Genomic DNA, 22,109 nt, shown 5'->3' with positions numbered 1-22,109 from the left:
AGAAAAAAAGAAAGAAAATGTGATAATCCATGTAGGAGAAAGGATGAATGACTTAGCAAATCTCCTTTCTTTGTAGGTAGTACAAATACTCTGTTAAGCATAATAATGACATAAGAGATTTCAGGGGGCAGTTGTAAGAAAAATGTCCATTTTAAGTTTGTTTTTTAATTCTTAACATTATATAAAACACGATCAGTGTAGAAAAATTAGAAAGTAAAGCAAAGCAAGAAAGATACTAAGTTGAAGTCCTTCAAATTCTGGTGCCAAGAAATAATAATATTTGTGTAGTTCTGGAAACTTTTTGTGATATAGTAATTTGCCTATATGTATAATATTTGCATTACCCCAAACTTGAGTGGTTTAATACAGCACACATTCATCATCTCACAGTTTCCGTGGGTCAGGAATCTGGGTGTGACTTCACAGGGCAGTCTGATCACAGTCTCCCTCGCTGTAGTCCAGGCTCGGCTTGAGCAGCGTCTGCCTCCACGTTGTCATGACGGTTGGCGGAAACCAGACCCTCGAGGGTGTTGGACGAAGGGCTTTAGTTCTTTGCTGGCCGTTCCTTGCCATGTGGCCCCTCTATGTGGCAGCATGTTCTCTTGAAGCCGGCAAGGGGCAGGGTCTGCTAATGAGACAGAAGTCATGATAATGTGTCATCAAATTACAGAAGTGATGTCCCACCCCTTGCCAAATTCTCTTGGTTAGAAGCCAGTTGCTGTGTCTAGCCCACACAGGAGGGATTACATAGGAGTCCACACAAGCGGTCAGGCATTCATTGAGTACCTGCTATGTGCCGGACACTATTCTAATCATCTTTTGTGTGGTGGCTTGCATAATCCCACTTAAAAGTTTACTCCTTTTAAAATAAAATTTTTTTTTTAAAGATTTTATTTATTTGTCAGAGAGAGAGAGCACGAGAGCGAGAGCGAGCACAGGCAGCCAGAGCGGCAGGCAGAGGCAGAGGGAGAAGCAGGCTCCCTGCTGAGCAAGGAGCCTGATGTGGGACTCGATCCCCAGACGCTGGGATCATGACCTGAGCCGAAGGCAGCCGCTTAACCAACTGAGCCACCCAGGCGCCCCTAAAAATAAATTTTTTTTTTTAAAGATTTTATTTATTTATTTGATAGAGAGAGATCACAAGTAGGCGAAGAGGCAGGGAGAGAGAGTGAGAGGGAAGCAGGCTCCCTGCTGAGCAGAGAGCCCGATGTGGGGCTCGATCCCAGGACCCTGGGATCATGACCTGAGCCGAAGGCAGCGGCTTAACCCACTGAGCCACCCAGGCACCCCGAAATAAATTTTTTTTTAAGGTTTTATTTATTTCAGACAGAGTAAGAGAAAGAGTACATGAGTGGGGGCAGGTGTGCAGAGGGAGAAGCAGACTCCCCGGTGATCAGGGAGCCCAATTCAGGACTCGATCCCAGGACCTCGGGATCATGACCTGAGCGGAAGGCAGGTGCTCACCGACTGAGCCCCCCAGGCACCCCTTTTTTAAGTTAAAAAAAATTTTTTTTTAAAGATTTTATTTATTTATTAGAGAGAGAGAGAGAGCATGAGAGGAGAGAAGCCAGTGGGAGAAGCAGACTCCCTGCCGAGCAGGGAGCCTGAGGCGGGACTCGATCCCGGGACTCTAGGATCATGACCTGAGCCGAAGGCAGGTGGCTCACCAACTGAGCCACCTAGGTGCCCCTAAGTTAAAATCTTTTTAAGGATTTATTTATTAGAGCGTGCGTGTGCATGTCAGTTGGTGGGGGAGAAGGAGAGAGAATCTGAAGCAGCCTCCAGACTCAGTGCTCCTGCCCCCTGAGATCATGACCTGAGCTGCACTCAAGAGTGGACGCCCAACCGATGGAGCCACCTCAGCGCCCCTTAAGGATTTTTTTTTTTTTATGATTAAGAAAAATTAAAAAAAAAAGTCAAGTAGTCTCTACAGCCAGTGTGGGGCTCGCACCCACAACCCCACCATGTCTCACCAACTGAGCCAGCTAGGTGCTCTGACAGTTAACTGTTTTTATCCTCACTTTACTGAGGGGGCAATAGTGAAAAAGAAAAAGGAACGTAGCTGTCACTTTATCAGAAGTGGTAGGTCCAGATCTGAAGCTGGCGGCTTGGCTGCTGCTCCTGTGCTGCTCACCACACTCCATGCCACCCGCTCTGTGCAGCGCCCTTGGCGTCCTGCTGCTCCGTGAGCTGCTCTTTCCTGGCAGTCTTCCTACGTCAGTGAGCACGTGGCTTCTCATAATCCATGAGGGAAAAGGGGCTCTGCTGAGCCCTAATTTTAGAAATATTCTCTTGGGACACCTGGATGGCACAGTTGGTGAGTGTCTGACTCTTGGTTTCGGGCCAGGTTGTGACCAGGGTTGTGGGGTCCAGCCCATGCGGGGCTCTGTGCTGTCTGCTGGAGATGCTCTCTCCCTCTGCCCTCGCCTCACCACGCATGGGTGCACACGTGCTCTCTCTCTCTCAAATAAATAACTCAATCTTTAAAAAAAATTGTCTTGTAGATGGACATTTAGTTTGTTTCCGGTTGTGTTCTGTGAGAAGTACTATGGGGTTAAACCACCTTTACATACCCTTTGTGTCTTTGTCTTGTAAGTGGGACTGCCAGGTGAGGGACTATATGTTTCTAAGGGTTTGGCACTGGATATCTGATTTTCCCCCAGAGAAAAGATCTTTTGTGTACGTATCATTTGGAAAAGAGTTAGTTGAGATGAGGATTAGAAACTTCCTAAGGCAGGCCTCTGAAGGAAAGCTGCTCATTTTTTTTTTTAAAAGATTTATTTATTTATTTATTTATTTGACAGACCGAGATCACAAGTAGGCAGAGAGGCAGGCAGAGAGGGGGGGGAAGCAGGCTCCCCGCTGAGCAGAGAGCCCGATGCGGGGCTCGATCCCAGGACCCTGAGATCATGACCTGAGCCGAAGGCAGAGGCTTAACCCACTGAGCCACCCGGGTGCCCCTATGTATTTATTTTTGAGGGGGAGCGGGAGGATGAGCAGGAGGATGGGCAGAGAGGGAGTGAGTATCTCAAGCAGACTCCCTGCTGAGTCAGACACTCAACGGACTGAGCCACCCAGGTGCCCCTGTGATTCGTTTTTACAGCTGGGTGACACATGTGTGTTTCATTTTTCTGGTGTTTTTACACACGTGCATTTCAAGGGGTCTGGCCACATGCTCTGTGCAACCGGGCACCTGCTGGGTGCTGAGCGCAGCATTTGGCAGCTGCTGGCAACTGCGGTTTGAGTTCAGGGGTGGTTTTTACAGCTTTGAAATTTGGCCTCTGCGTAGAAGCTTCATGGGCTGGCTTCTCCAGGAGCTCCCGTGTGTGGGACTGGCCGGTGACTGGGTCCCAGAGGTATCTATGGCATGTGTAACAGTGCCTGTCCTTGATCCTTTCTTCTAGACCTACTTGGTTGTCAGTGACAAGGCCCGAGATGCAGCTGCGGTCCTTGTGTCCAAGTAAGTACCTGTTGGCCCCTCACAGCTGTGTTGGTTGATACGAGACTGGTGTGTTCTGAGAGGGTTTGTCTTCTATATTCTTCTGTGTTGCTGTGGTACCTTGGAGGACGACTCTGGGATGACGGGCCTGGGGAAGTCTCTCCTGCTGCCCAGTACTTACCTTTCTTTGAGGGGGCATCGGCTCTGGTTGGCTGCGGGAGACCTCTGAACCTGAGTGCTGGGCTGGGGGCTCCCGGAGGTCACCTGACAGGCCCGTCAGCGGAGCGCAGGCTTGGAGCAGGTATACCAGTTATTTATGCCTGGGCCAGGACCTCGCCTTTGGGGTGGTGGCAGTTAGAGAGTCTGTAAAGGTCACTTGGAAAGCTGTGGTTTATGGAGACCGTGAGCTTGATTGAGTCATTGTGTCTGGGGATAAAAGTCCCCAGACATTCTCTGTTGACTGAAAAACAGGCTGTGCCTCAAACACGTGAACATGGCTTTGTCTGATGAGCTCAGGGAGCTGACCCAGACAGCGGCCCCGGAGTCTCTGAAAAACACCCAAGATCTGTGTGAGAGCTGTGTAAACGTGTTTCGTGAAATGAGAATGGAAGGAAGCGGTTTTTCTGCATTAATCTTTTGTAGGACGTGACTTAGAATCAGTGAGTAGAGTAAATAAATGAGAAAATTTGGCTTTCCCTCACTCTACATTTGTGAAAGCTGAAAATGGGCCGTAAAACCTTTTGGATATTTTGATTGGGAAAATGGGCACCGCCTCATTCAGGGTCCCCTTATAATTGGATGTGTAGCCATGAACTTGGTCAAAGTGGTAAGAGAAACCCTTGCTCTGTAGGGCAGGGGCCCTGGGTGAGGTGTTTGTGCAAGCACTTGCTGCAGCCTAGGGCACAGCGTGAGTAGAAGAGCTGATTTCAGGCGTGAGGGGAACACGGGAGCCCACTGTACTGCTTCACCCGGAGGAGGGAGGTACTCGCTTGACAGAGGTTTCTTGTGATTAAAAAAAAGAGTTTCGGGGCGCCTGGGTGGCTCAGTGGGCTAAAGCTTCTACCTTCAGCTCAGGTCATGATCTCAAGGTCCTGGGATCGAGCCCCGAGTTGGGCTCTCTGCTCAGCGGGGAGCCTGCTTCCTCCTCTCTCTCTCTCTCTCTGCCTGCGTCTCTGCCTGCTTTGATCTCTTTTCTCTCTGTCAAATAAATAAATAAAGTCTTTAAGAAAAAATAAATAGTTTCTTTTTAATTGTAAGAGTAATCATGTGTTTTGGAAAACAAAGAAAAGTATTAAGTACAAAATCCGCATGTACTTTCATCCCCCAGAGATGTAACTGCTTCTTCCTTTTGGCCTGCCATCGTCTGTGGGCGTGCTCTGTCTGTGGACACGTTGGTGCACACACTTGTCCTACCAGGTGCCGACAGATGGGCCTGGAGCTTTATTCAGTCTTTTTCCAAAATACGGTTACGGTGTGAATGTGTTACTGTTTCTGCAGTCCCCTGTTGGACATGCAGACCGTTGCCCTGCAGCGTGTTAGTAGAGTCAAGTGTTGTCATGAACGCGTTATAGGAATCTTTGTACCGTGCTGGTTGATTCTTAGAGATGAATTCCTGCAAGTGGAATGGACATTTTCGGGGTTTTAAGTGCAACTACTGGAGAGATTACCTTTCCCCCATATTTACCAGTACTGTGTGTGATCCTAACGTGTTTGGCAAATTTGTTAAATGAAAAATGTTTCTGTTATTTTTTATCACCAGCAATACTGAGGCTTTGGTAGAGTTATGTTGAGTTTTACTTTGTGGAGCACCCCATCTCTGCGGACTGGGGACGTGAAGCCCTAAACCTTTCTTTGTTCTCTCCCTGCGGTCCTCCAGGAAGGGTGACCTGCCAACAGACCCAACCTCTTGCAGGACTCTCCTGCACCCTCTAGTGGTCGGGGCGAGTAAGCGTTTCGTGTGGTCCGGGCTGGTTTTCAGGGCGTTAAAAGTGCCCCAGCCCACTGGCCAGGCTGTGGGTGCCTCTGCGCGGTGCTGTGACTGCACTGAGGCAGTGGCTCTTCGGAGGGAAGAGAGGGCTCTGAGGTGGGACGAGAGCTTCCCGCAGGGTTGCCGAGGCAGGTACCAGAACCGCACCGAGCGCTGCTTCGAGCAAGCCATGGCTCACGTGGTGCCCACAGGCGGGAGAAGCGGGCCCGCGCGTCGTAAAACGGGTTCCTGCTGCATTAAGTGTGGGGGGCAGCAGAAGGGGGTGTGAGGTCCTGTCTCCCGACTCTCTCTGGTCTCCTGTCTCCTTGGGAGGGTGTCCTTGGGCCTCTCTCAGAGGCTGCACATCTCCCACCCTCTGTCTCTTCATGTTCTTTGCCTGTGTCCTGTGCTTCTGCCGCAGGAGTGGAAGATTTCCTAGGAGACGACGGCTTCAACCCGAGCCCCTGAGTCAGAGAGCTGAGGGCCTGGCATGTGATCTGTGGACTGGAATAAAGGGGGCTCAGGCATGGGTGTGGGGGCTTGGGGGTGGCTGCTGGCTTAGACCAGCATGTAAGAGAGTGGGCAGGGTCCAGTATGTGCCGTCCAAGCTCCCAGAGAGTGTAGAGCTGAGCCTGTGTGGGCTGCATAGGGTCGTGCAGCATTGGGTGGAGGGGGTGGGGGGAAGGAACACCCATGGCAGATGCAGGGAGGATGGGCCTGGGGCCTGCTGCTGGGCCAGGCCTTGCCATATGAGGTGGTACAGTGTCCTAAGGCAGAGATGGATTTGGGCCAAGGAAAGGGAAGGGCTGAGTAGTAGGTGTTGGTGGGGTTCCTGGGCAGTGATGGGGACAGGTAAAGGTGGTCCTACAGTGTAGGGGGCCCACGATGAGTGGGAGCCCAGGAGAAAGGAGAACGGGGGTGGTGGGGCCTGTGTATCACCTCAGAGAGGTCATGCTGGGGAATGACTGCGTGAAGGCCATGGTCTGGGTAGTGTCTTGGTGTTTTATTTCTTTTTTTAAAGATTTTATTTTTTTGACACAGAGATTGAGAGAGAGAGGGAACACAAGCGGGGGGAGTGGGAGAGGGAGAAGCAGGCTCCCTTTTGAGCAGCTTGATCCCAGGACCCCGGATCATGACCTGAGCTGACGGCAAACGCTTAACGACTGAGCCACCCAGGCGCCCCATCTTGGTGTTTTAGATTGGAGAGTGTCCTAGAGTGTCTGTCTTGAAAGGAGGACATAATTCACAACGCGAGGACAGATGTCCTGGCATGGAGACTCCTCTTGATGGGAGGACCTGGTGGGCTGGAAGGGGTTGAGCTCTCTTCGGTTGGGGCCTTGAGTGAGCTGTCAGCCTGCCTGTTTGTTTCCTTCTGGCAGGTTTGTCACACGGCCCGATGTCAAGCAGGAGAAGATGGCAGGTTTCTTGGACTGGAGCCTGCACACCTTGGCCCGCTCCTCCTTCCAGACCATCGAGGGAGTCATCGCCATGGATGGCACACTCCAGGCCCTGGTAAACACTACCCCGGGGGAGGGGACAGGTTCTCTTTACCTTTGAGTCCATTCTGAAGTAGCTGGAACACAGCGAGAGACCATTAACCCCAACAGCACAGCACTGCACCTTGTAACCCAGGCCTGTCTTTGGGTCGTCCGCACTGGGCTTTCTGCTCCAGTGAGGGAGATGGCCTGAGCCAGCCCGGTGCGTGGCCACCAGGTGGCAGTGGTGTCCACAGAGCTGGGGCAGGTAGGCAGGCCGGTGGGCAGGGCCTGTCCTCCTTGGGTTTCCTGCTGCGTAATTGTGTCCAGAGTATAATTATCTGAACGAGCTCTGATGAAATGAGGCAGGAGATTTGAACTTCGATTTTGTTCAGCTCCTTGGGTTAGGGTGTTAGGAACAAGTGCGTGGAACACACAGAGGCACCTGCCCAGAGAGCCCGGGTTGGTGCCCTACCTCCTACCCTTTCCCACTTCGTCTTTCTACTGTGTTGCCTTTTCTAGTGCTAACGAGGAGGACGGTTCCAGAAGAGGGGAGGCTGCCGAGGCTCTCATGGTCCTCGGGTGTTGGGGGCCTGGTGCCTCCTCTCTGCTCTCTAATTGCAGCAGCTCGGACTTGGTTCTTGGCCTTTTTCTGAAGCTGTAGAGGCCCAGGGCCCACTTTCTGGAGAGCAGGGCATTTTGGACTGGGTTTAAATGGAGACGCTTGGACCAATGACTCAGTGTGACATCATTTTCTTGGGTGTTGTCCTGTGTGTTGGCTGTTGACAGGTGGAATGAGGGGTAGGAAGCCATGAGGGCCAGTGGAAAGTGGGGCTGATGGTGTTATCACCCAGGGCAGTGGGCACAGGATGTAGGAAGAGAGGAGGTGACACTGGTGGGGCTGCCACCAGGGCCTGGGGACAGCCCTTCCTAACTGCGCACCCTGTCCTGGGCACTTAGGGCACAGACTGCCTGGCCTCTGAGGGGACATTCTTGGCATCTGCTTCTTTCCATTCGTGTTGCTGTTGTCTTCAGAAGGACAGAGCCTTTCCGATGAGAATATTTCAAGACATTTTGTAAAGAAAACTGGAAAAATAGAACATTTTCTGAATTCCTGTAGTCTGTTGAGGTGCTGTTTGTTTTTTTTTTTTCCCTTCTTTCTTCCATTCTGTAAACGAATGTGATACGTTGTGCACTAGTTTTTAAAAAATACTGAGAGAAGGGTGCCAGGGTGTCTTAGTCGATTGAATGTCCAGCCCTTGATTTTGGCTCAGGTCGCTATCTTGTGGGTTGTGGGATTGAACCCATCTTGTGGGGGGTGGGGGGCGCCTGTGCCCCGCTGGGAGTCTGCCTCTCTCTCTCCCCCCTCTCTTTGCCTCTGCCCCTGCTTGGGCCCGCGTGTGTGCGTACGTGTGTGTGTGCGCACAAACTCTCTAAAATAAATATTTAAAAATCTTTAAGAATAAATTGAGAGATAATTTGTACACCATGAGTAATCTGTTTTTTTAAAGTGTGTAAGTCAGTGATTGTTTTGTATATGCACAGGGTTGCACAGCCATGACCACTATCTAATTCCAAAATATCCTCATCACCCCTAAAGGAAACCCCACACCTATTAGCAGTCCTTCCCCAATAATTTAGTTTCTGTCTCTGTGGATTTGCTCATTCTGAACATTTAATATAAATGGAATCGTACAACACGTGACCTTCGTCAATGGCTTCTTTCACTTAGTGTTGTGTTCTCAGGGTTCATCCGTGTTGTAGCTTAGATCAGTAATTCATTCTTTTTTATGGCCAAATAATATCCGCTCTGTGGGTATCCGTAGTTCTTATGAGTAGTGCTAACCTGGACTTCTGTGTGTAAGTTTTTGTTTGAACATGTATTTTAGTTCCCTTGGGTATGTAACAATTGTTTTCTTTTTTTAACCTAACAATTTAAATATTTTCTATGTTTTTTCTTATCCATGGCACACACCTGTGCTACTGATGAAACATGGGGTGTCAGCTTGTGTAGATGCACAGCCTGTGCCCTCAGGTGGCTCTCATTCCAGCTCTCTGCGGAGGTGGTGCTTAGAAAGGGTTTTATTGGGATTTTCAGGGTAATTGCCATGATAGCAGTCAGCGCAGGGTGAGGCTGGCCTGTAAGGGCACCTAGTGTGGATGTGGATGGGTGGGGGAGGCTCGGGGCACAGACGTGTGCCCACCAGGCTGTCATTGCCCGAATTCTGGGAAAGTGCATTTACGTTTTAGGTAATTCTGGTAAAGGATGGGTGAATGGAGTAGAGATGCTTTATTTGAAGGTTTGGGTGTAAGGGGAGTCTTAATTTTCTGCCCTGAGTTTCACTGAGAAGTCTTAGGTCATAGAGAAACAATCAGAAGGTCTGACAGAATGTAGCTGGAGCCTCTCGGTCTCTTGTGGCATGCAGGGCAAAGTGCTAGACCCATCTGAGTGTGGGCGCAGGAGGGTCAGGCACATTCGACCTAACTGGCTTTTGTGGTTAGGGTCTTATTTTAGACCTTCTTTGCCTAGTCAGGAATTTGTATCTGGGACGGGCTCTTAGGGTCTCCTGTAACCTTTGCCCGGAAGCCACCCCTCCAGGAACCACCTTTCCAGGAGCCACAGCTGTGTTCATACACATAGGGGCAGCTGGGCCAGCAGGGTGACTAGGCTGTAGGGCTGGAGACTACTGTGACTGCCCTAGGGATCTGTGGGCAGGTGATGCCTGTGTGGCCCTTGCCTGGGCCAGCAGCAATGAGGCAGGTTTCCCGGAAGAGACAGTGGCGGACCTGTGCACTCAAGCCTCCTGCAAGAGTTCCCGATGGCTCCCTTATTCCTGGGCTCAGGTCCTTGGGACTCTGATGCTCTTCCTGAAGGCTTGAGAAGGGCATAGGGACCCCTTTTTGTCCAGTTCTGCATTGCTTTGCCCTAGGTCCTTTTATTTACTTACTTTAAAAAATATTTTTGATCATCTTGTTGCTTGTTTCAACGTTGTTCCCACGTTTTCTGCTGCTGCTTCCTAAGGGGGAGACACGCCTTCAATGGCAAAACCCAGTGCTTCGGTGGGACAGGCTGTCCTACCAGCTGTGGGAGCAGGTCAGCACCACTCTCAGTGCGGAGAGCCAGCCAGGAGTGGGGGAGGGCTGTGGATGTGGGTGTCTCTAGGCTCCACCCTTAGAAGTTCTCTTTCTCTCTTTCTCTTGAGAAATAGAGGGATTTTCCCCAAAGCTTCTGCCCCTCCCGCAGCAGGGCGCTGGAGCAGCCCGGCAGCCGTACCTCAGAGCTGTTTGGAGAGGGGCGCCCTCAGCGAGGTGGGCAGTGGCCAGACAGGGCAACTCAAATCCTGGGGAAGTGAAGCTGCTGGGAAGTGGCAGCCTGCAGGGCCCCGCACACCCTTCTGGAACCTTCTGAAGCCCGTTTCTTCTGGAAAACCTAGGGTCTTTCTGGAGTTACACGTCTTGTTTCCTTTTCTCTTTTCCTTTTCAAAGCAGTGATTTGGTGTAATTACCGCTGACGCTGCCTGGGCAGGAGGAAGTGGTGTGGGTGCTGGGCTCTCGCGGACAGGGAGCAGGTTTCACCATGAGCTCGTCAGACCTGAACGGCAGCAGCCGGGCGTCCGCTCTGCGTGATGGAACCTGCAGGTGTATTGTGCTTTCGGATTGCGTCTGTCTCCTTTGATGCACTTGGCTTCGTTTCTCTCCACCTGTTCATTAGCGCGAGCTAGGCAAAACAGGTGAACTCGTAACAAGCACCATCGAAACTAGGGTTTGACTTTATTTTCCTGGAAGCATCTTCCTCTTGCGGCGCTGAATTTTAACTCTTGTGTGGGGGAAACGGGAGTCTGGTGGCTTCCTGTCCCTGGAAGGTCCTCTGGCTTAGTCCTGCTTTAAGCATTAGGATTATTGCAAATTGATGAAATTCGAAGAAGGAAAACTCCGTATTCAAAATTGAAAATGGTCATCATTTGAATGGGCTGTCACTTCTGCTTCCTTATTGCTGGTTGTGTCTTCTTGGCTCTCACTGCTGGGGTTGAGTGGCCCAGTGACTGAGGGTGATGGGGGATTCTCTTCGTGCGCCCTGGAATGGCTGGGAGGGGGGGGAACTTGTATTGCTGAAGATGGGCTTCTTACACAGAAGTACTGCGGGTGCGAGGGCGGCAATAAAACACTCGTCTTTGCCAGTTGCGATTGTGTCCTTCACGGTGAAGTTTGTTTGATTGACTTTATCAGGGATAAAAGCATAGCTCTCGTGGGGGGACACAGTGTTTCGTTGCAGACACTAGAAATTGGGTAATCCCGTCCCCAGCGCCTGAGTGCATGTGGAGGGCAAGTCCCGAAGCTGTTCTGGTTTTGCCTGGAGTCTAAGTAAATAAAAGGCGACTCCAGCCCAGGTTGAGCGGCTGTTGTTTTGGTGAGGGCGGGATGCACCAGAAATGCACGTCCTGGGCTCCAGGCTGGGGTGGCTCTGCCCTTGGGTGCTTTGCTGCCCTGAGGGAGGCCCGTCTTCTGCGGGCCAGTCCTGAGCCTCAGGACGCCCTGTAGCAACACCTGTGACCCCAGGCAGAGGCGAAGGCCTTCCTCCACGCTCCCCGCCTGTCCAAGGGAAATAACAAAGCTCTTACCTCAGAGGGTGGTGTGGAGGCTAATTAGTGCATGTCATGCTCTTTGAAGATGAAAAGAAGCCACCTGATTATCCAGAACACTTGTCGGGGAGGCTTTGATTTCTTTCCTCTGAGGGCTCTTTGGAGAGCAGCACTCTGTGGTTTCGCGTAGGGTTCAGCGTGGCCGGAGGACAAATGGCCCAATTGAGCTTCTTAGTCGTAGCCCTTGCGGGGCAGGGTTTCGGGTGGAGGCTGGGGTAAGAGCCGTGTGAGTGTGTGTGTGTTTCAGGCTGATGTGCACCTCTGTGTTCTTGTGGAATGCAGGGGAAATGGGAACCTTCAGTTTCCTTGTGGATTTAAATCCACGGAGCAGCCGCCTCTGATACTGGTTTAATTTTATGGAACTCAGCATTTTTCGTGGGGCAGGCAGCATGGTGACATGAGTCCTGTCGAAACACGCATGCTGTGTGGCACGCCTTTAATCCCATTGGCGGGCCTGGTTTGTACACCTGCTGTGTGAGCAGATGACGTGTCCTCCTGGACAGGTGCATGCTCGCAGGCAGCCCAGCCGAGCCCACGCTTAGAGGGGAGGGGGCCTTGCTGGTCCCAGGCTCTCCGCCTCCTGGACGGAGGAAGAGCACGCAGCGGGGCAGCTGGCATGGAGCTGGCCCAGAGCTGTGGGCCTCCTGGCCGGTGCCCTCTGTCCAGCTGGGCCTGTGGCCTCCACTGGGGGCCATGCGGGGGCCTTGTAGCTCCCACCCTCTTGGTGGTTGTGGTGAATGGGACCTGGCCGCCCTTACCCCTCCCCCTAAGCAGGTGTTTCTCAGGCTTTGTCCTTGCTGTTGGAGGGCCACTGATGTTTCTCTCTGGATTAACCCTTGACTTTTAGTTCCTCGTTCTTCTGAGTCCTACAGAGCCCTAGTTCTGTGTACCTGCTGTGCTTCAGACCCCATGTCGTTCGGTCACTTTTCCCTCCTCCTGTCAGCCCGTGGAATGAGGCCCCAGCAACAGACAAGGGTGCTCAGGCAGGGCCAGGTCCAGTCTCCTCTGGCCATGTGGATGAGACTTGGGGTGGTGTCGCTGGCCTGGCCCTCCTTTCTTCATGTGCTGGCCACCCCCTCCGTGGCCCATCCTCCACTCTGGGGCAGGAGTCTGTCCTTGGCCTAGAATGGCTCTCTGCTCTGGCACGCTCTCCACACAGGAGCTTGCTCTGACTGCGGCATCCCCTCTGGGGACAGCGGCACCCACCCCCGAGGTCCCTCAGCCGCAGCTGTGCTTTGTCCGTACACCCTTCAGTGGTGCCACTGTAGAACGAAGAGGGCAGAGGGCCCGGGAACGGGGTTGGGGAGCCTGAGCTGCAGAGTAGACGCCCTGCAGAAGTCTGTCCTCCAGGCCCCTTTGGCAGGGCACCAGGCACGGGGCAGAGTCAGGCCAAGCAGGCTGCTTGTGTTGGTTTCCCCCAGGGTTTTGGGCCCTGTGCTGGTGCACCCTCGTGTGTGCCCTGGTTCAGGAGAGGGTGCGCACGGCGGTGTGGGCCCGAAGCGGCAGAGGCTCTTCTCAGTGGCTCCTGGCATGGGTGTTCTTGCTCGGGTCACTGGCCCTGTCGAAGTCCCTCGGTGGGCTCGGCTGTGTGCCCGTCTAGTCCCTGGGTGAGGCGTGCCACCTGCTTTTTCTCCTGCTCCTCGTTGGGTCCCCTCTCCTCACTTTCCTTGGAGGGGAGGGGGTCTCTTGGGGGCCTCCTGGCTGGGTGGGGGTCCCTCTCCTCCCACTGGGTTCAGAGCCCCTCCCTGCCCAGATGCCAGCGTGGCGTGGGGCCGTGTCCCCCTCGAGCCTGTGGCTGCGCTGCTCTGGCGTGGGAATGGGGCGCGTGCTGCACTGGCTGGCTGGTTACTAAGTTCTCTGTGGCAGGAATTGTGTCTCTGGCACCTTCCACATTCGCTGCGTTAGGCGAGTAGGAGATGTGTGACCAGGATTTTTGGTATTTTTCAATTGATTGAGAAACAGTTGTTTTTATCTAAAATTACTGGCTGCAGGGGCGCCTGGGTGGCTCAGTGGGTTAAGGCCTCTGCCTTCGGCTCGGGTCGTGATCCCGGGGTCCTGGGATCGAGCCCCGCGTTGGGCTCTCTGCTCGGCAGGGAGCCTGCTTCCTCCTTTCTGCCTGCTTCTCTGCCTACTTGTGATCTCTGTCTGTCAAATGAATAAATAAAATATAAAAAAAAATAAAATAAAATTACTGGCTGTTGAAGCCAGTGGGAATAGCAAAGACCTCTTCGGGAGGGACTATGTCCTGTTGATCTGTTGATCCTATGTCCTGGATCCTGTACGTCTCCTGCTGGTCTTCCCTCCTCACCTCGTGGAGCTGCCCAGGACCATGTCTGTTGCTCTTACGGAGTGATTCCAGTCCTTCCATGGAGAGCTTTCAGATCTTCCGGCTTTGTGGTGTTTGAAGTTCTTCTGTTAAAGGTTCTTGAAGGCCTTTGTGTGGAAGGTCAGTTTGTGGAGTTTGACAGGCTCCCATGAGGCGGGGGATGGGGGTCCCCAGAGGCCACACCCAGAGTGGTCACCCTCGAGGGAAAAGAGGAGATGTCCTGCTTCTCCGGGGGGCTGGAGGTGCCTCTGGTCTGGCTGGCTTGTTCCCCTTAGCAGGGTGGACCTCCGCCTGGCCAGGGCCTGGTTCTGGAGTGCAGCCTGGGTGGGCACTGTCCTCAGGACACGACTGCTTCTGCATTTCTCAGGGCTTCTCTGACCAGTGTCTGCTTACTGTTATTTTTGGGGGACAGCGGCAGGCTGGCTTCGAATCCCCCTTCTCTTTAATCGTTGTAAGCCGGCAGGTGCGGTGGGTTCCAGCCAGTGGTGGTAGGAGGGTGTGTTAGAATTCCTCTGTAGAGTGCGTTCTGGGGTGACACAAAGAGGCAGTGCCATTGGGCTTTGCTGCCTTCCGTGGAGGGTGTGGCCCTGGGTGGGCTTGCTGTGGCCCAGCTGAGGACCGTGGGGCAGGCTCTCAATGCTGTCCATCCTGAAGCTGGTCGTGTCACTGCCTGATGGTGTTTACTTTTATCCCCATTGTGTGTGACACCACCGCCATGAGGGGCACGGTACGCTCCTAAGCACTGGGACAAGAGTCAGGAGTGTAGAAAGGGAGGGGCCCGCTTCGCCTGGCTGTAGCCTGACTGCTGGTGTGTTTATGATGTCATGTTTTCCTGGGGTGCCGGGGACGGTACCCCACACGGAGGTGCCCAGCCGGTGGTGGGCTGGTGCAGAGGGCACCAGCTCACGGGAGAGTTCCCAGGTGCTGGCGAGGGGTACCCCTGAGCTGGTCTGGTGTGGGGGACCTTTTTCCCAGGTCCTGGGTGGAGCTGCTTTTCTTGGCCTTGACTTGGTGGTGCTGGAGGGAGCCTTAGACCAGTGTCTCCTGCTCAGCAGCAGGGCCGACTGGCTCCGGCGCAGCTGACAGCCCGTGATTCACAGGCGCAGAGAACATGCCCCGGGGTGCGAAGCTGGTGTTCGCGTTGCAGAAAAGCAGGCTTGGGTGGGTAGCAACCGGAAGGTGTGGTAGTGCAGAATGATTACTAAGAAACTCCCTTTTGTTTGCACCTTGCGCTGTGCCGGTTTCTAGAACAGAAACAACCCTGACGGTCATTTCTCCTGGGCTGCTTGTTGGTGTTTCTCTGATCTGGAAGCGGTGTAAGTGCTTATGCAGAGTGGGTGCTTTCAGAGGCGTGTGCGCTTGGTTCATGTTTTATGCTTCCATGAAAAGTGTACTTCCCATTTCACGGCCTGGCTGAGGGGTGCTTGAGACCAGAGAAGACGAGAGCAGTTTGACCTGCCGCTTTCCCCCACTGCTGTGTGTGCCTGCACAGCCACACGCTCTCAAGAGTGAATGGCGGTGAAGGTGCCCCATTTTTATGTGTAAAAGCAGACTGGGATGTCTGGGTGGCTCAGTGGGTTAAGCGTCTGCCTTGGGCGCAGTCATGATCCCAGGGTCCTGGGACTGAGGTCAGGATCCCTGCTCCTTGCGGAGTCTGCTTCTCCTTTCTCCCTCTGCCTCTCCCTCTGCTCATGTTCTCCCTCGCTTACTCTTTCTCAAATAAATAAATCTTTGAAAAAAAAACCAAATAAATAAAATCTTAAAAAAAAAACAAGACTCACAAAAATGAAGCCCTTTTCTTCATTGATTTTGTTTTTTTCTCTTCCTTTTCATCCTTTTCCATGAGTCTGAGTCTGTTCATGAGGGGGCTGGGACTCAGTGACCCTTCTCTTCACATGTACAGAGAGCTTGGGTTATCCTGTGGGTTCAAGGTTGGGAAGAGCAAAGGGATAGAACTCCTCTCATACCCATAAAGGATGCAGTATTGGTTTCCGTTAGTCCAGACAGTGGCTGTGGCGGGCCTTGGTGCTGGCCCTTCTCTTTGGGGTGGGGACTGCTAGGGGCCAAGCCAGGTGTCTCCAGGCAGGGGCCTGTCACCATGCACTGTGGTGGGGCCATGTCAGAGCCACCGTTCACTGTTTTTGTTCTGTTTTCTTACTGAGACTTTGTAAAGAATTTGGCAAATAAAGAACATTCACAGGAAAGATCACTTCTGGCATGTCATAGTATTTTATTTATTTATTTAATTAATTAATTTATTTTTTAAAGATTCTGTTTATTTTATTTGACAGAGATCACAAGTAGGCAGAGAGACAGGCAAAGAGAGGAGGAGGAGGAAGCAGGCTCCCTGCCGAGCAGAGAGCCTGATGCGGGGCCCGATCCCAGGACCCTGGGACCATGACCTGAGCCGAAGGCAGAGGCTTTAACCTACTGAGCCACCCAGGCGCCCCTGTCATAGTATTTTAAATTCTTATTAGTTTAGTTGGTGAATGAACCCCCAAAACACTTTTTGGAAGATTTTATTTGAGAGAAAGAGTGAAAGAGAGAAGAGAGAGCACAAGCAGGGAGGAGGTCAGAGGGAGAGGGAGAAGCAGGGAGCCTGACTCTATCCTAGGACCCAGGGATCATGACCTGAGCCAAAGGCAGACAACTAAGTGAGCCACCCAGCCATCCCCAGAGAACACTTGAACCAACCACCACGTGCTGTCAGCTCTGTTTCTGGCTGCTCAGTCCTTCCCTCCTTCCCCTCAGACTTTCTGCACTGGTGGGTTCTCTTTACGTCCCTATCGCGTGTCATCCTGCTGTCCGGGTGGCGTCTGCTGTCCAGGCTTTGACAGAAGCGCCCTTACCTACAGGGTGAATTGCCCAAGTCAAGAGTTCTCTGTTGGGTAACAACCCACCCCAAAGCCTGTGGCTTAAAACAGCAGCCATTGTGAGGATTCTGTGGGCTCTGATAGTCTGGGCACCGGGTAGCTTGTCTGTCTCTCGAGGCCGGGTGGGGGTGGGGTGCGCCATGTGGGGGCAGCTCGAAGGGCTGAGCAGCTCCTTGACTGTCAGGACCTGGTGTCAGGGGGATGGGAGTCTAGCGCACACGGGCTTACATACCTTCACATCTAAAACAAGTAGTTCTTACTTTGCTGGTTAAATACTGTTTCTGAAGGAGAGGAAATTCTTGTAAGAAATTCTTGGAAGTGCTCAGTGCTAGTATTCTTTGTGGAAGGGGCTTGGATGCTTGCGTGAATTGTCCCCCTTTTTTTTTTTTTTTAGATTTTATTTATTTATTGATTTGACAGAGACCACAAGCAGGCAGAGAGGCAGGCAGAGAGAGAGGGGGAAGCAGGCTCCCCGCTGAGCAGAGAGCCCAATGTGGGGCTCCATCCCAGGACTCTGAGATCATGACCTGAGCCGAAGGCAGAAGCTTTAACCCACTGAGCCACCCAGGCACCCCAGAATTGTCCCATTTTTCTTGGGACCTGGAAGTGGAGGGTAAAATTTGGGGTTGAGCTTTCTGGAGCTTGTGAGGTCTGTGATTTGGATGTTGTCCCTGGTTACAGGAGAAGGGGTGGGAGATGCCTTGCCAGGGCCCCACAGGATGAACAAATGTGTGTGAGAGGCCCGGGGAGCCCTTTCTCACATGTTGACTGGGCATGAATGACACTCCAGGAGTGCATGCTTGGGCTCCCAACCTTCATGACAGCTGCTTGGGCCCGTAACTTTGACCCTTTGACACCTTTTCTTGTTTACAGGTCCTCAAAGATTTTTAATAAATTCATTTATTTGAGGGAAACAGAGTGGAGTGAGAGAGAACAGGAGTTGGGGGTGGGGGTGAGCGGCAGAAGGAGAGGGAGAAGCAGATTCTCCACTGAGCAGGGAGCCCAATGTGGGACTCGATCCTGGGATGGTGGAATCACGGATTGAGCTGAAGACAGATGCTTAACTGAGCCACCCTGGTGCCCCACTCAGGTCATTAAAGAAAACCCAGTGAGGTTCTTCGCGCTCCTCATGGCTGCTGCCCTCACTGGCAGCTGGGGACATGTCACCAGCGATGCCTTGCGCTCCCCAAGTGGACTGGCCTTATGGTTGCTTTCCTACTGCGCGAAGTCCTTTCCCGACTTTGCCTCTCCTGCTTCTTGTAATTCTTTTATCATGTATAGAAACTGTTCGTTATTTCGTGGTATTTAGAGTAAAAATTATGGAAGATGCAGTGAACTGTTTTGATGATTTATGTTCTAAATTTGTAAATATATTTGTAACATTTGACTTTCTTTTTTAAAGGCACAAATATTTAAGCATGGAAAACGTGAAGACTGTTTACCCTATGGTAAGGTTTATTTGTAAGAAGGTGTGTTTGTGACGTGAGTTTGCCTGTTTATGATCCAGTGTGTGTCTCTCTCACATTTTACTCGTAGTTACAAGAGTCTGTAAGTTTTGCCGTACTCGGACACTATCATAGTTCTTGTTTTTGTTTGTTTTGTGTGTGCATGTGTGCTTTACTCTGCCTTTTTTTTTAGGCCTGTATGGGAGGTCTGGGCTCTTGATGTGCTGTGTGCCAGGTTTTGATTCTGGGGGACATGGTGATGTGGACACACCCTGAGGTCTCTGGCTTACCTCCTGGGACCCCAGTCACAGCTGCATTGTCTCTGCAGCCATGGTCACGGCTTTGACCTTTTCCCCCATACTTGTAATTTTAGACAGAAGCTCAGTTTATGATCATAAACTCTGTGATTCTTGCTGCAGAGAAGTTTACTACCTGGACCAAGAGAAATTTCTTGCAGGTATATATTTTAGAAGATTTGTGAATAAATTTTGAATAGTAGGGCCTATATATACATAGGTGTATATATATATATTTTTTAAGATTTTTATTTATTTATTTGACAGAGAGAGAGATCACAAGTAGGCAGAGAAGCAGGGAGAGGAGGGAAGCAGGCCCCCTGATGAGCAGAGAGCCCCACGTGGGGCTTGATCCCAGGACCCTGGGATCATGACCTGAGCTGAAGGCAGGCTTAAACCACTGAGCCACCCAGGCGCCCCAGTAGGGCCTACATTTTAAAGAAATTTTCATTATGGAAAATTTCAACCATGTATAAAGGAAGAGAGAGCAGTGTAGCGAACTCCCACATTTCTGTCCCAGGCTTCACATTTTCCATTCATGGGCGTCTCGGCTCCCTGTGCTCCTCCTCAGCGTGCCCAGACACCCTGCTGCCTGCCGTCTTACCTGCATCTGTTGCAGTGTGTACCCCCAGAAGATAGGTAGGGTGCTTTTGGAGACAGGCGCTGATACTGCCGTCGCGCCTGGAAACACGAGCAGCCGTTGCTCAGCATCGTCACACGTCCTCCTCAGTGGACTTGCACACTCACATGCGCTGGGTCTGTTTTATGTTACTGTCACTCGTAACCACGTCAGTCACTGCATGCTGTTTGGGTCTTTGCCGAAGTGATTCAGATGCTGTGACAACTTGTCTTGAAATGTTGCCCTCCTTGTCTCATACAAAATGCCGTCTCGTGCGTTCTCCTGGCCCTGGTCTCCCCGTAATGCCACCTCGTCCCCCACCAGCTTTGGCAGCACAGGGCCCTGACCACCCATTTTCCTGTTTGGGGAGACCTCCCCCGCCCACTGGGCTGGGCCCATGATGTTTGCACAGTTTCTTATAATTCACAGTGTGTTTCGCGTAAGCTGTTCTTTGCTTTGTGTGGCTTCCTGCTCTTTCTGGGGCTCCTCTTTTTTTTTTTTTTTGCCAGCCTGCACATTTGTGGCTTCACAGTGGGAAAGTTGAGCAGGTTCAACTCTCACTGCGCTTGGGAAATGACGTGGGATGAGGGGTTCTCTATGAAGCGGAGCTTCCGGGGTCCATGGTACATCTGGCTGTCACGCTGCATCTGGGGCCTGTAGATCCCTCTGTGGTTTTAATGTTGTGGGGGCCAAACCCAGGGGGTGTAGTTTGGGAGACCATAGAAGACCCTTCCCACCAGTCTGAGCTACGTATGCTGTTGTTTGCAGCCCCCACCGTTCTCGAGTGCCTGGAGGGCTGCCGGCTGCCCGACAGCAACCAGACCCTGCTCCGGAAACTTGGGGTGAAGCTTGTGCAGCGGCTGGGACTGACATTCCTGAAGCCCAGGGTGGCGACGTGGAGGTTGGTAGAGCAGGGTCGGGGAGGCCCGGGGGGGGGGGGGGGGGGGCGATAGGCGGGGCTGCGGTGACCATGACAGAGAATGCTGTTATCTTCTGCTTCCACTCCATTTCCTTAGTCTCAGCAGTGTTTCTGATTTTGAAAGGAAAAGTTTTCCTTTTAGTTTTTTTTCTGTGTGTCTTTCAGGTAGGATAACAGGCTGGATTGATTTTGCATTTTATGTGACATTAATCAGGTGCAGTGTGACTTTACCAGTTTGGCCTCATTATAGGGAAAGCCTCATTAATGAGAAAGCAGAGTGGAAGCTTCTTTTGGAGGAAGTAAGCTCTCAGTCCTTCAGCTGCCTTTGCCTATGGTGGAAGCGGCCTCAGCTAGCCGTGTGATGCTAAGTCACGCATGCCTTCTGAATTAGTGGCTTCCACAGAAACAGACTTCTGCTGTGCTCGGAGTACTGTGTGTGCGTGTTTTTTTTTTTTTTTAAGATTTATTTATTTATTGGACAGACAGAGATCACAGGCAGGTGGAGAGAGGAGGAAGCAGGCTCCCCGCTGAGCAGGGAGCCCGATGTGGGGCTCGATCCCAGGACCCTGGGATCATGACCTGAGCGGAAGGCAGAGGCTGTAACCCACTGAGCCACTCAGGTGCCCCGGAGTACTGTGTTTTTAACAGTCTTCAGGTTTTCTGTTTTGTTTTTGCGTTTTTGTGAGGAACAAGAACGAAGTTTTGTGTTTGTTCATTTCTCGCGTTTGCAGTATTCCTTGAGGACATCCTTGGCCCGAGAGTCTTTGCCCTAGTCCTTCACCAGCGCACAACTACACCAGCCACTTTACGGGGTCTCCCTTCCTGGTCAGTTTTACAGAGGCCCGTCTGTTGCCCTTGTTTCCTGTTGTCGTTGGTCTTAATTAGGTTGACATGCTCAGCACAGACCCTCCACCAGCTTCACACATGTAGGCCCCTCACAGTTGCTGCAGCTGCACAGAGATGGCTCTGGCAGCTTTGTCAAGTCCACGTACGAGGGCTCCGTGGTTGGGGTGGTCTTTAGCCCCCTGTAAAGCACTGTTAATGTCCATGACCCCTCCAGGGCCTTCCTTGGCCATGGCAGTGGGTTATGGGGGAGCCGGACCTCGAGTGTGCTCAAGCTTCCACCTTCACGTGATTCGGTGCTGGTGGGGAAGGGGTCAAGAGCCTTCAGGTTTATTTCAAGTATTGTTATGGGTGCTTTGGGAGGAGTTTGGTAAAGTTCAGCTCAGCCTTTGTCTCAAATTCCAGCAAACTCCAGAGAAGGGTGTTATGTTTTAGTGATGTTTTACTGAGATTAGTTTTGGGTCATACAGCTTATTCTGTAAGAAGCTGTTTATGAGATTAAATGCTAGTGGTTAGTTTCCAAAATGCCGTGGGAAATTAATGTTCAGGGGGGCGCCAGGGTGGCTCAGATGGTTAAACGTCTGCCTTTGGCTCTGGTCATGGTCCCAGGATCCTGGGATGGAGCCCTGCGTCGGGCTCCTTGCTCAGCGGGAGCCTGCTTCTCCCTCTTTTTGTCGCTCCCCCTGCTCGTGCTCACTTCTTTCTCTCTCTCCCCTTCTCTCTGACAGATAAATAAAATCTTTTTGTTTTTTTTAAAGATTTTATTTATTTATTTGACAGAGATCACAAGTAGGCAGGGAGGCAGGCGGAGAGAGAGGGAAGCAGCTCCCCACTGAGCAGAGAGCCTGATGCGGGGCTCGATCCCAGGACCCTGAGATCATGACCTGAGCCGAAGGCAGAGGCTTTAACCCGCTGAGCCACCCAGGCGCCCCGACTAATAAATAAAATCTTGAAAAAAAAAAAAGCAAGGAAAATTAATGTTCAGCACTGTGTTAGGGTTCTGCAGGGACACAGGACCAACAGGCTGAGAGGATGTGTGTGCCTGTGTAAGGCATCAGCTCACGTGGCTGTGGAGACCAGCAAGTCCCGACACCTACAGGGCGAGTGAGAAAGCAGGAGACCCAGGAGCGCTGAAGCGGCATTGGAGTTTTTTTATTTATTTTATTTTATTTTTTTAAAAGATTTTATTTATTTATTTGACAGAGAGAGATCACAGGTAGATGGAGAGGCAGGCAGAGAGAGAGAGAGAGGGAAGCAGGATCTCTGCC

General features: G+C 51.8%; 1 protein-coding gene and 1 pseudogene across 2 annotated transcripts in view; one reads left to right on the top strand and one right to left on the bottom strand.

Moving 5' to 3' along the window:
- TBCD (tubulin folding cofactor D) overlaps positions 1-22,109 on the top strand; it is a 155,390-nt gene that overhangs the window by 10,720 nt on the left and 122,561 nt on the right. For both annotated transcript variants that reach the window (XM_047709329.1, XM_047709328.1), the window contains exons 6-9: positions 3,405-3,460; positions 6,785-6,917; positions 18,122-18,167; positions 19,848-19,980. In XM_047709329.1, coding sequence (XP_047565285.1) covers positions 3,405-3,460; positions 6,785-6,917; positions 18,122-18,167; positions 19,848-19,980 — 368 coding nt within the window. The remainder of the gene's footprint in view (positions 1-3,404; positions 3,461-6,784; positions 6,918-18,121; positions 18,168-19,847; positions 19,981-22,109) is intronic.
- On the bottom strand, positions 20,711-21,074 carry LOC125088200 (40S ribosomal protein S12-like; annotated as a pseudogene).

This window comes from Lutra lutra, chromosome 16 (assembly GCF_902655055.1).
Source record: "Lutra lutra chromosome 16, mLutLut1.2, whole genome shotgun sequence".
In the NCBI taxonomy this organism is placed as follows: domain Eukaryota; kingdom Metazoa; phylum Chordata; class Mammalia; order Carnivora; family Mustelidae; genus Lutra; species Lutra lutra.
This window is presented reverse-complemented; position numbering and strand designations above follow the sequence as displayed.